The 12,886-nt window shown below is 39.6% G+C and overlaps 1 protein-coding gene across 5 annotated transcripts in view; it reads left to right on the top strand.

The window, feature by feature from the left end:
• The window catches only part of CAP2 (cyclase associated actin cytoskeleton regulatory protein 2), a 67,359-nt gene that overhangs the window by 44,644 nt on the left and 9,829 nt on the right, over positions 1-12,886 (top strand). For all 5 annotated transcript variants that reach the window (XM_041475364.1, XM_041475369.1, XM_041475365.1 and 2 more), the window contains 3 exons: positions 601-744; positions 971-1,056; positions 2,789-2,894. In XM_041475364.1, coding sequence (XP_041331298.1) covers positions 601-744; positions 971-1,056; positions 2,789-2,894 — 336 coding nt within the window. The remainder of the gene's footprint in view (positions 1-600; positions 745-970; positions 1,057-2,788; positions 2,895-12,886) is intronic.

Here is a 12,886-nt window from a genome sequence, read left to right as displayed (position 1 = left end):
AGTCTTGTTGCCAGATGATAACAGGCAACTGACAAGTAGTTTGTGTTTCTTGGGAAAAACAACTTGGTTAATAACATGAAAAACTCAAGCATCTGAAGAAGTTCCAGGGATATCAGATAAAAATGAAATCATTCTGCTAACTGAGCTATGTGGTCGATATGGGTCTTAATCTGGGCAGCATGTGAAAACGTTGCCACTGCTGAGAACAATTTTTGCTACAATACATTAGTACTTAATGTCTGTGCATTTTATCACTGCAATTATAGGAGGATAATTAAACTGTTGCTGTAATGTAGAAATTTATGATGACCTCTCTTTATAGATGTTAAATCATAGGCAAGGAGGACAATATTTAACCACATTGTGCTTTTGGACCACCCACTGTTAACAGCAGTATCCTTTTTTCTTTTCTTTTCTTTTCTTCTCTTTTCTTCTCTTTTTTTTCTTTTCCTCCTTTCCTCTCCTCTCTCCTCTCCTCTCCTCTCCCTCTCCCTCTCCCTCTCCCTCTCCCTCTCCCTCTCCCTCTCCCTCTCCCTCTCCCTCTCCCTCTCCCTCTCCCTCTCCCTCTCCCTCTCCCTCTCCCTTTCCCTTTTTTTACAGAACGAGGTGGCAATGCTTCTCAAGCCAATATCAGAGAAGATTCAGGAAATCCAGAACTTCAGAGAAAGGAACAGAGGAAGTAAAATGTTCAACCACCTCTCAGCTGTCAGTGAGAGCATCCCTGCCCTTGGGTGGATAGCAGTGGTGAGTGACACACGGTGTGGTTGGGAGGGCTGTTAAGAAGCTTCTGGATGGTGCAGCCCAGGATAGTTCCAAATCTTGCAGTGCTCTGCAGTCTCATCTATACAGTTCTTCAGTCTACTACACCCAAGAAGGTAATAAACCTAGTGTGTCAGGGGAGGTGTCTGACTAATGTTTTACTTCCTTTCTCCTTCTGTTGTTTCCTGCTACCATGGGGTGATGGTCCTAGTCTCCTAAACCAGGCCCTTATGTCAAGGAGATGAATGATGCTGCTACCTTTTATACTAACAGGGTATTAAAGGACTACAAGAACAGGTATGTTGCCAAGCTCCAGTATCGACTAGCCAGAGAACAGAGCATTAACCCTACCAGTAGGGTTCACAGTGCTATCACGGGAAGTGTTTTGTAAACTAAAAAGCATTTGATGAAACCTTCTTGCAGTAGTATAGTTTCCCCTCCTCACCTCTGACCTGCAGCATGCTGCAGTGAGATTGGCAGCAGCATTAGCAGTGCTGGTTTTCACTCTGCACATTTTAAGATTATTTTTTATTTTTCTGGCATTCCAGCATCATGAGCTTATATGCAGATGCCTATTTACATAGTGATGTGTGGCTAGCTGGCTGCTGTGCTTCCTCCTCTCATTTGTGCTCTCATACTGTTGCTGTTCTTGCTCTTGGCTTGAAAATGTGTATTTAGGTGGTAGATATATACAGATTCAAATTCCATAGCTCCTAATTTGATGTTTCTCTGTACCACTTCGCTATTCTTAAAGAGCACAAGGAATTCACAAAAAAAGTTCCATGAATGATATCTGTGAACTGATGGAGAAAGAGAAAAAAATTCAGGTCCTTCTTATGCCCTCTTTGAAAAGTCATGTATAAATCCTGTTGACTTGATGCTTTTGAAGGCCAGATTTTGGCTCTTGATTTTTATATCCCAGTGAAGAATGGTGTTTGCTATTGAATTTTTCCTCTTTAGTGAGGAAAAGGTTTTAAATATTAAAACCTTTCACATATATTTATGTTTCTTGAATGTGTATAAATATAAATTACATGCTATATGTAGTATGTTATTTTATATATATTATATGTTATATCTTATTCCTAAAGCCTGAGTTTACCTACTGAAGGTAGTAACTGATGCTGGGGTAACTAATGATTTTTACAACACAGCATCAGTATTTACACTGGAGGAAAAAAGTGTCTCATGTAATGGTATAAATGGGTACATTATTTAGGTATTTAATTCTTCTTACTTCTTTAATGAGGAATTCTTTTCCTGTTTTTCACTGAATCAGACCACAATGTCTTCCAGAGTATGGAAGGCTCTCCCTTGACTTCAGTAGGCTTTGGATTAAGCCTGTTGACTCAGGTCCTCTGCATTATTAAGGATAAAATTCCAAAGGAAATAAATGTAAGGTAGACACACAAATCTTTGTAAGCCGTCAGTGTTCACTAATAATTTGTTATAACTATGGACTTCATCTTACAAGCAATTTCTCTCTACATATTTCCTGGTTTCATTTATGAGTCCCATTGAAGGACTAACGATAAAAATTCTAAAGCCAACTTGTGACTTGTATTTTAAAAATTCTTCATGTGTAAGTATTTTAGTCTGACAACTGCAACATGACCCAGTATTGCCTTGGCCACATTTGAACGTGGCAACCAGAATATCTTACAGAATCCATGGATATTTAATTTTCTAAAGTTCAGCACCCTGAAACTGTGTCTGGGTACCTGCTGCACAGCTCAATGTGCCTTTAGTCCTTTTTCAGTTGACATTGAGCCTGAGAAGGATGATGACACACACTTCTAGCAGGAAGCACTCTCTCCTAGAGGCATCCTTTGCTCTTGTTTGTCCTCTAGAAGAATCTAGAAGCTTTCCAATGTAGTAGCTTCAGTCTTTGCAGCACTGGGCTGGTTGTTTGCCTGCTAACTGATTTGTCCATGGCTTTAAGGCAGTCATTGGGTTTTACCTGCTTTAAGCAGCACTGCTCTCTGTTTTTAAGTACATTCACACATAAATATTCTCTCTTTTTTTACAGTGACACACGCCATGTTGATTGGGTGAAGTCATATCTGAACATCTGGTCTGAGCTTCAAGCTTATATCAAAGAGCATCACACCACAGGTCTCACCTGGAGTAAAACTGTAAGTACTCTTTCTTTCTTCAAGAAGAACCATAAAAAGCCAGTAACCTATTTGTCTTTTAATGTGGGTCATTGGCTCAGGAAAAATAAATATCTATGCCAGGAACAGAAGTCATGGTCCATGATTTCTCAACCAAGCTAATAAATGTTTGAAATACAGGTGGAGATGTTCAGGCCATTGTGGTACAGATTTGGAGGAAGAGAAAAGAATTACTTGGGATTATTATAGCCATAACTCTCAGCTGCAGATCCCAGGTCACCATTTACTTCTCAAAAAAAGCCAATTTTAACAACTTGGGAACAAAGGGAAGTGAACTAGAACTTTCAGATTAATGGCCTTCCAATCCAAACCGTTCTGTGATTGTATGAAGTGTATCTTAACATGGATTAAGAGCTGCAACACCCTTCCTGTGAAGACAGGCCAAGAGAGTTGGGATTTTTTCAGCCTGGAGAAGAGAAGGCTTCATAGAGACCTTTTTGTGACCTTGCAATATATAAAGTGGGCTTGTGAGAAGGACTGAGAAAGACATTACCAAGGCTTGTGATGACAGGACAGCGGGCAATAGTTTTAAATTGAAAGACTGAATATAAGGAAGAAATTCTTTATATTGAAGGTGATGAGACACTGGAAGAGGTTGCCCAGAGAAACTGTAGATGCCCCATCCCTGGAAGTGTTCAAGGCCAGGTTTGGTGGGACTCTGATCAATGTGGTCTATGAAAGGTGTCCCTGCCCATGGCAGGGGGTTGGAACTAGATGATCTTCTAGGTCCCTTCCAATCCAAACCTTTCCCTGATTCTATGGTACCTGGAAAAGTTGCTTTCTCTCTCCCTCAATGGAGGTTATAACCATGCAAGAGAAGGTAGGTTACTTGTGCTCAGCAACAGACTGCAGCTTTCTCTTCATAACCTTCATGAGACGTTGTACAAGGCCTTTCAGTTCTCAAGTATTTGAGTGCAAGTTCAAACATGGGAGAGAACCGTGATCTGCATGTACATCTTAGTCTGAAGCAATGCAAAAATGTTTGAACATGATAAATTAGAAGACTGTAATTATTAGCTACGTTACAGGTTTCTATAGTAAAAAATTTAAACACTAAGCATGATTCCTTTATTTAGTACAAAATTTCAAACTTGGTACATCCTATTCTGTTATGATCAGTGAACGTGAGAAGACCTAATGATATTTAAATTATTATTACATAAGGAAAAGGAATTGTAGTACCCCATTAGCTGAATTAGCCTGAGAATCTGGGACATAATTCATTCTGTTAATACAGAAAAAGAATAATCTTCACCTTTAATAGAACTTCACAAATGTGGAAATAGTGTTATAAGGTAAAGGTTTGTTACAGCCATTTGATCAAACAGAAGGAGCTCTCAGTGCTGGTGAGTACTGGTAGTCTTACTCAGAAGGGTAGCTGTTGCAGATTATGTTTGACTGGTCCTAAAACCACTATCTCAGCCATTGTGTCCTTATATTTCTCTGTCTTCAGCTGTCCAAGAAATTGCTGAAATCTAGGTGTGACTTGCTTGTTTATATTAAGCATAGTTTCCTGCCGTCAGTGCTCATTCCATCATGAATGATGAGCCCATCACTGCATGTGAAGGACTAATTTCACTTCATTTTGGATATCACTCATATCTAGAAGTTATCTTGGAAGTATGCTTCATTTAAATTACCCTTTATGTGATACAAGTCTGAAACATTAAATTGCAGACTCATTTTTATGGATGTATATATTTTTTTAAGTTTTACTAAATGTGCATGTAAGAAAATTAGAATCCAGTAAGTTAGCAAGTTGTTTAAATTGCTTAAATGTTATTTAAATATTTTTATGAAGCTTGGTAACAAGTACATTCCAGAAAGTAATGAGTTGCTCAAGTGATAATTTCATTTTTGTTATACGTTTTAAAGTGAGAATGGAAGTCACAGATTCACACTGTGTGAAGTTAAGCATTAAGGCCTGCAGAATCAGGGTCTAGACAAAAAATGTGATATATAAAGGCTGTAGATATATTCCAGACACAGTTGTTAATCATTGCACACAGCAGCTTCCACTTACATGCATAAAAGGAAAAAAGGAAAAAGCAGTAGTTTAGCAAGGCGTTAAGAAAGTGGAACATTTATGAAAGGTAGACATTGGTGTAAAAAAGGTATTTTATTACAGAGGGGGAGAGAAAGAAAGAAATGTCTTGGGGCATATAAGTACAGATTTCAAAGTGTGTTATACCAATAATTTACCCTTCATATCTGCAGAAGTCAACAAAGCAATGCATGAAGTTTCTATAAAAAGCTCTTAAGTAGCACATTTGGATATTTCTAACGAGAGTGAAGAGTCAGGAAGAATATTAACTACTTCTTCTCTCCCAGCTGTATTGTCAGTGCTTGAGCTCCTACCAAACCCCAGGAGCATAAGCCTAGATCAGAGGATTTCCTATGCTTGGGTTTCCAAAAAGGGGACAGGATTTTTGAGTTGGCGCTTGGCCCACTGAGCTGTGGGTGCTGTATACTGTGGTGTGCACATTTGTGTCCATGTGATGTCCCAAAGCTGTGCCATTTCCAGCACCCCATACCCTTCCATCAAGCTGCACAGGGCAGCTGCAGCCAGCCTTAGAACAGATCACTGGTACGTACAGGAAAGTGTTCGTGGCTCTGGCAGCAGGCACACAGGCAGACACTTCAGAGGAAAGAGAAAGAAGTGTCTTAATAAATTAGAAGACAGACACAAAAACAGGTGCAAAGGGTTGAAATAATGTTCAAGCAGTCACTTCTGACAATAACAGTTATCTCTATCTGATTTATAAAAAGTTTGTGATAAAAACAGATGTTCATGGATTTTTGGATCTAACACAGGTCTGTCTTGCTTTGGTTCTGCCAAGATGTGTGACAATATTTTACTTATTAAGGGCACTCTATTGAAATGTGTGTGACTGTGTGAGGAGGAAGCCAAGGAGCTAGTGAAGAATCTAGTGTATTTAAGAGTACACATAGAAGGAAATAATGTAGTTAAGGACCTTTAGACTTTTGTGCATCTGAATCTGTTTTGCTCTTCATGTGGAGTGGTGGTACAGAACCGGACTGGACTGTGTAAATTGGCATTTCGATATGGTTAGGCATGATGGATATGGTTAGGATATTTGATGGTACTGTGCTCACAGAACAAAAGTACTTATCTAATTTATGTTTGTGAGCAGGATTGTCCCAGAGAGTAAGAAGTTCCATGTATTTTCAACATAATCTGAAATAGTATTTTTCATTAACTGATTGTGCCTATGGCAGAGAAAATAGGCTTGTCAGTGCAAGTCAGATGGATCTACAGTATTTCCTTAAAAGTGTAATTTTGTAGTTCATTATCTTGGATGTAAAGTGTCCTTCTGCCTCCTACACCCTGTGCTGAGTGGCCATTCACTATATTCACTACATCTCAATTTAACCATCTTGACAGTGGAGACAATAAGCAATTACCAGCCTAATGGAGATTTGTTTTAATTTGCTACCAGATATGACATTCTTAGATGTCAGTGAGTCTTTGGGAAAAGCTGTTGTTACAATGAAATATTTTTAAGTGCCAGGGTAGCATTTTGCCTATGCAGTAAGTGTCATTTTTGCTTGCTACAGCTTTCTGTCTTTAACAAGCAAGCCACAGCTGTAGAAGTGACCTGTCCTGTTTCAGTTCTTTGTGACAAAGAGCAAGTGCCTTTTTTCTTTTTCTTTGGTTTTTTTTTTTTTTTTGTTAAGAAGAGATTCTGTTGAAGCATGCCTCTTTCTACCCTCCACTTCTTTTTGGTGATGCAAATAAATGAACAGCTGTAATATAAGCTCACAAGAATGCCTGATGAAAAGTTTGTTTGCTACAAGGCCTGCATGAGTAATCTGGGGGAAGTGAATCTTCTGTTCCTATTTCTGCTGGTTAACCTTGCAGCAAGAAAACAACCAGTAATAATAAGAGACTGCTGTAGTTTTCCATATATCAAATAAGTGTTAAGACACAAATCTTGCTCAAAGATAATTGTCTTGAATGTTTCGGTTGCAGGTGGATCTGTACTTAACATTTTGTTCTTTGTATACAATAGTAATTTAGAATAGATTTTACCAGCAGAATACAGAATTTCACTCAAGTGATGAGTGAAATCCTCTCCCCCTTTACAAATCAAAACAATTCAGGATGAAGTCTGCACATCTTTAAAAGCAGTTGAGATTTATTTAAATCCTGTTTACATTGAAGCCAGTATCTTCAAGTCTTTTTTTTCCTGAAATAGCATTTTAAAAAACATTTATTACTCCTTAGATAGTACTCTAAAAACAATCTTTAAAAGCTGGAATTCTCCACAAACTCCACACCAAGAAGTACCTTCATAACTCCTACATTAGCCTTACTGAGTGCAATTTTCCTAGTCTCAGTGTAGACTTGGGCATTTTATTCTAGTCTAAAATAATTACCTCCAGACATTTTCTTATAAATTGGCCCTGCCTCTCTCCTGTTCTATTAAAACGTTTTCCTCTAATACATTGTCTCTGTACAGATTGATGTGAACAAGCTGCAAAAGACCAACTTCTGCAGGCAAAAGCCTCCTATTATCTGCCCAGTATCTCTTCTGTGCTGTGTTTAGTTTGACCTACTTATCAAGCAGCCATCGTCTGAGCCACTTCACTAAAGCTAAAGGTCAAAACTGTAGTGCCAAATTCCAACCACAGCCAGGACTGCAATCCCAGGGCCTTGCTCAGATAGAAGTAAGGGCAGCATAGATCTGCCAATTTAGATGCCTGTATCACGGATAAGACGTAGACATTTCCACAGTGCTCAGTTTTTCGCAGTGATAGCCTTTTCTCTCCTTTTCTGTATACCTTCCATTCCTTTCTCTACCCTTCCCCTTCCCTATTCCCTATTCACTTACATGTTGAAAAAAATGCATGCTTTAGTTACAAGTGTTTCTTTCTCAGAGAATAGGCAGTGTTCTGGTTTTTGGTACAGGATCAATTAAAAAAACTGGCTATCCTGGCATCCCTACAATAGTAGTGTAGTTGCCTCTTTGGTGGAGACTGCCTCAATCACATCCCTCCCTGTCCCTTTGAAAGAAAGTATTTTTACTCTCTTATTCCAACAGTGGGTGAAAATATTTGTCTTTATTGTATATCAATTGTATTCTCTTAACTTGGACCAAGCACCATTCAGACACATTAAGGGAAAACCTGGGCAAGGCCTGTAGCCTAGTTCCAGTGGAAAAGAGAAAGGAAATGCAAAACTGAAAGTATGAGAGAGAAAAGGAAAGGTATACGTATTAAAACTTCACTGTCTTGCTAAAGGGATTGGTCTTCTTTTTAACCAAATTTTTCTGTAAATAAAAGATGGTTGAATCTGCCTGTTGGGGCACATTACTTGTTGGCAATTACATTATCATGCAGTTCTCAAATGATTTAGAAGACCATGGCTTTATAAAACATGTCTGGTTGGGTAACTCTGAAGATGTAAGCATCATTTTAAGTCCTGAACAGGTGATGAACAGCAAAAGTATATTACAGGGGGCTGCAAAGCTTGAAAACTCTGCAGATAAATAATTCTGCTGAGACTCAGTAACAAGAAGAGAACATAGCCTGGTTTTTTGTTGTTTTGTGTTTCAGCTGACAAAGATTACAGGCCCTGAAAGTCAGCTGTTTCATCCAGTAAATTGCAGCTCTCTGGGCAGCATAACTCCTTGCAGACAGGTGGCTTAAATAGAGTAGGTAATAGAACTGTTGTGCTAAGCTACTTTTACACAAAAAACACCTTAACAAGAGCTCTGTGCCTCTGAGTCACAGTCCACCTGTTCCCAGAGGCTGATATGTGATATTTTGAGCTCCACAATTCTTGTCTTTGGCTGTGCATATGTATGGAAAAAACAATACAGAATGCTGTAATCATTTTAGGTGTGAAACTAGGATTACTATAAAGGGGGAGAAAACAGGGATATTCTTCCTTCTTTTTTTTTGGGGGGGGGGCGGTAAGAATGTATTCCCCATTAGGATTCCTATTTGTCTGCTGCCATGAAAAGAAGGTGTTTCAATAAATTAAGGGATGGTTTTCATGACCTCTCTCTAAGCCACCTGTTGCTTCAGCTGAAAATAGATACCTCTTAATAGGAATGACCAACGAAATAGGTACTGTATATCATACACATGCATATATCATTTATTTAAATGCATTACTTAGAGGCTTATAATCTTCTGGCTCAGAGTAAAATCAACCACTGCAGCTACAAGAAATGCATTGTTCAGATGCTCCACATCAGGCTCCCAGCACAAGAACTTTGTTGCCCTCAGTGTCCGTGCTGCACTGTGTCAGCTGAAAGCTGGATAAACACAGAGGGACATTGCGGGTGTTTGTACAGGGTCTGGCACATAAGCCCCTCATATCCCCAGAGATAGGAGCCTCTGACTGGGGCTCCTTGCTGCCGCAGTTCTACAAATATAGTAACAGTGACATGGAAGGCTAACCCAGGGAGCTGTTCAACAAGAATAGCTCAGGAAATAGTAACATCTGCGATAAGACATAAAAAGAAATTCTTACTGTCTCTCGGTAGCTGGGTTCAGACCTGAAGACATGTCAAGCTGCATATGGCCACTGAAAAGTAGTGACAGTATGGCATCCAGAGCACTTGTGTTATATCTGAACAGCATTTTATTTCTCTAACAAGATTGGCTTTGCCCTCTGCTCCAGGGGAAGGAAGCCTTTAGGAGAAATGTGCTTAACAAGGCCCAGCTTCTCAAAAGCAAAGGGTTTCACTCAGCTCTGCTGTAATTTCAAGGGAGTTAAATGAGAATTTCAACCAGGCAGCTTTCTCAACATAAACAATAATTTCTTTCTTCCAGCAAGCCAGTTAGGTGAGAAGAAGTAGTGTACCTCACCCTTCTGCCAGTTGTACAAGATGAAGGTAGAAATAGAACATACTTTGAGGCTGTACGCAATCCTGCAAACTCTGCACAGTGACATTTATCAGACCCAGCACTGTGAGCAGCATCAGACACTGTTGCTAAAGGAAGCTTCTCTGCCACAGTCAATGGGAGGCTCTTGGGCCTCTCCACAGATGGCTTGGGCCTATCCAGCAAGGAGCAAACCCTGACCCATTCCTGACACCCCATTTAGAGCATGGGTGGAAGCTGAGGACAGCCCTGAGGGGAAATTTCTGGAATGTTTTATCCCCTACAGAGCTTAGTACATGGTCACAGGGCCTGCATCTCCTCTTCCTGATAGAACCTTACTCAGAGAATTACATTTCCCTCCATTTCAAAAAGCTCCAGGAGCACATTTCAAAGCACATCAAGTTCACTATGATGCAAAGCTACCAGGTTAAAAGTTATAGCTTGCTTTTGTGTTACATTTTCACGAAGTAAGAATGACTCTATCTGTTGTCCCCTGGTAATTCTCATTAGGGGCATATTTGCAAATGATGGAAAAATGACCTTACAAACATGTTAATGGAAGCAGTCAGCAATCAGTATAACTTGACCTGGTGTCTGCAGACACCACAGCACTGAGAACAGCAGCTGTTGCTGAGGCAAACAGCTGAAATAAAAGAGGAAGAAAGGCAGCTTGCAAACAACCGCCTTCACTGGTCCAAATGGCTCCTAATACTTTTTATGTAAAGACACACTCTTGTTAACATCTGCGTGAAGTTAATCTGAAGAGTTGTTTACAAATAGCAAAGCTGCTAAGCACCTGCTGCTTTAGGATAGATGAACTTTTGTGGGCATGTAACATGCTATTTTATTCCCAGCAGCTCTCACAACCACCCTATACAGAACAGAAATGAATGGACTTTGTGAAGGGAACTTCTGTTGAAATTGGATAGGACTATACACACAAGTAGTACCAGATACCAGAGCAGTTTAAGAGCCTGATTCAGAAATATTCTAGAGCCTGAGGGTGTAACTTGACTTAGAAGAATAACTAAGGAAAGCAAAGTAATTGCCAGTGACTGAGGTTGGTAACTTGGAGGTTCATTTATTAATAGATGTCAAAATGAATTTTTAAAAAAAAACATCCTGGAACTACTTCACATGGCCGATTTTTAAGTTGCCCTTTACATAAGTGTGTCTGAGTGCAGCACAGGTCCCATCTTCCTGGCATGCAGGGAATGCAAGAAATGAAATGTGTATTCTGCATTTCCTGTTCACTTTTGTGCTTTCTGCCCCCTTTTGAGAGTTTCCCTGAGCCACTCTCCCACAAAGAATTTCACCTCATTTGAATTTTTTATTTCAGTTAGGTACATTAAAATGGCAAAAAAAAGAAGACTGTAGCCAGAGTTAGACTGTACCCTTCCCAGCAGGTCTGTGCACCCTCTCATTAGTGAGACTTGTCTGTCTTTTCCATGCCATTTTATTTCCATGGGAGATTGTCCTACTGGAGGAGTCCATGTTGTAAGATGGGAGGTCTACAGTGGAGCAGTTAAACCATGTACTTCAGAGACCTTTTTTCCTGTGATTTGTCCTTCAATTTTGCCTAGCCCAATTTATGATTGAAATTGTTTGCAGTTTCCAGAATGGCCCTAGATGTTGAAAATAGCATGTTACAATATCAGTTAGCTTGTGTAGCTGTAACTAAGGTCTTAAGCTAGACAAGATTTGACATGCAGGAGAAAAGCTAACAACCAGGGTTCAGTCTTTCTTTTATTTCTGTGACTGCACAAAATTAAGAGGAAAAGTGGGAAGGGTGACAGAACCTCAGGTGTCTTTACCTTGTGATAGCTTCTGTGTTCTTAATTAAATATAACTCAAAATCTTTTGTGCTCAGTGGAGATAACCACTGACTTTGGTGGAGGGACCAGGCTTGTAAAGAAAAGAAGAGGCAGATGGGCAGCATGAGTGCAATGAATACATTTTTTTCTTACTTTTGAAACCCACTTAAAAGGGCTAGAATATCTTAGCTGCTCAGGTCAAGAATTGAGATTTTTGAGTAGACTTGTTTTTTCATCAGTACTGCTCTAAAAGGAAAAAAGCTCCTAGTTTCCCAGATCCTTTCCTTCATCTTCTGTTTCTTGAAAATAAATATGACAGCAATCTCCAGTCGTACAAAACCATGTCCAAGCTTAACTGATGTGTTTAAAATCTTCCTTTTATCTGTACTTTGACAAGGAAGTTCTTTCAGAGTTCTGGGACAGAGATGACCCCCTTCCACAGATAAACCCTTCTGAGTTTTAGTTCTGGCTCATGACATGGATATTCCCATACTTTAGTTGCCATTTGGGAAACTGCCTTTGATACTCTACTCAGCAGAATTATTTTAGCCTAGAGTGTCTTGCCTTGGTCTGTGATGGTCTTGAGCTTGACACTTGAAGCAAAGAGACTGCCAGAGTGACCTACCACTCTGTGTTATATGCAGAATACCCAGATAGCTTTCAGAATTTTTTTCTCTAATGAATCTTTGCAGCCTTTGCACAATTTAGGTGGTGTAAATTCTAAGTGGATGTGTGAGACTTAACACAAGTTTCTGGAAAATTATAGCCCTGTACTGATAGGCAGGTGGAAGCAGTAGGTATTTTTGAGAAATCAGATGTCAGTCTGGAATTTGGCAAGTGGATTTTTATCTCAGACTAAAAGTTATTAGCCAATGCCATTACTGCTATTGCCTTTCATAAAGCATACATAATTCATAACTGCATGTTCACACTGTGAATGGTGAGTGCCATTTCTGAGTATCTGAGTGTTTTAAAAAGCCCTGGAAATGCAATGTTCATAATTCTGGATAACCAGGGCATAGTGGATTCAGTTGCTATGGTTGCAGGCAACAGAAGGGGAAGATCTGTATTGCAACTCAGGCAGCAGTAACTGATTGTACCACTAAATCCACTTGCATTCCTGTTTTTTTAAAATTACAGTAATTCACAGTTCTGCTGACTCTGCTGCAGGTAACTTCACTAGCACTAGCAGAAGCAGGGAAAAGGCACTGTAAATTGAGGGCTCAGTGAAGAAGTTGTCCCCAGCCTAAACCACTGACCTATAACAAGGAAGAATCCCAG

This window comes from Pyrgilauda ruficollis, unplaced genomic scaffold (assembly GCF_017590135.1).
Source record: "Pyrgilauda ruficollis isolate IOZ18807 unplaced genomic scaffold, ASM1759013v1 scaffold35, whole genome shotgun sequence".
NCBI classification, from domain to species: domain Eukaryota; kingdom Metazoa; phylum Chordata; class Aves; order Passeriformes; family Passeridae; genus Pyrgilauda; species Pyrgilauda ruficollis.
The sequence above is the reverse complement of the archived record's forward strand: the minus strand, read 5'-3'. Positions and strand labels throughout refer to the sequence as shown.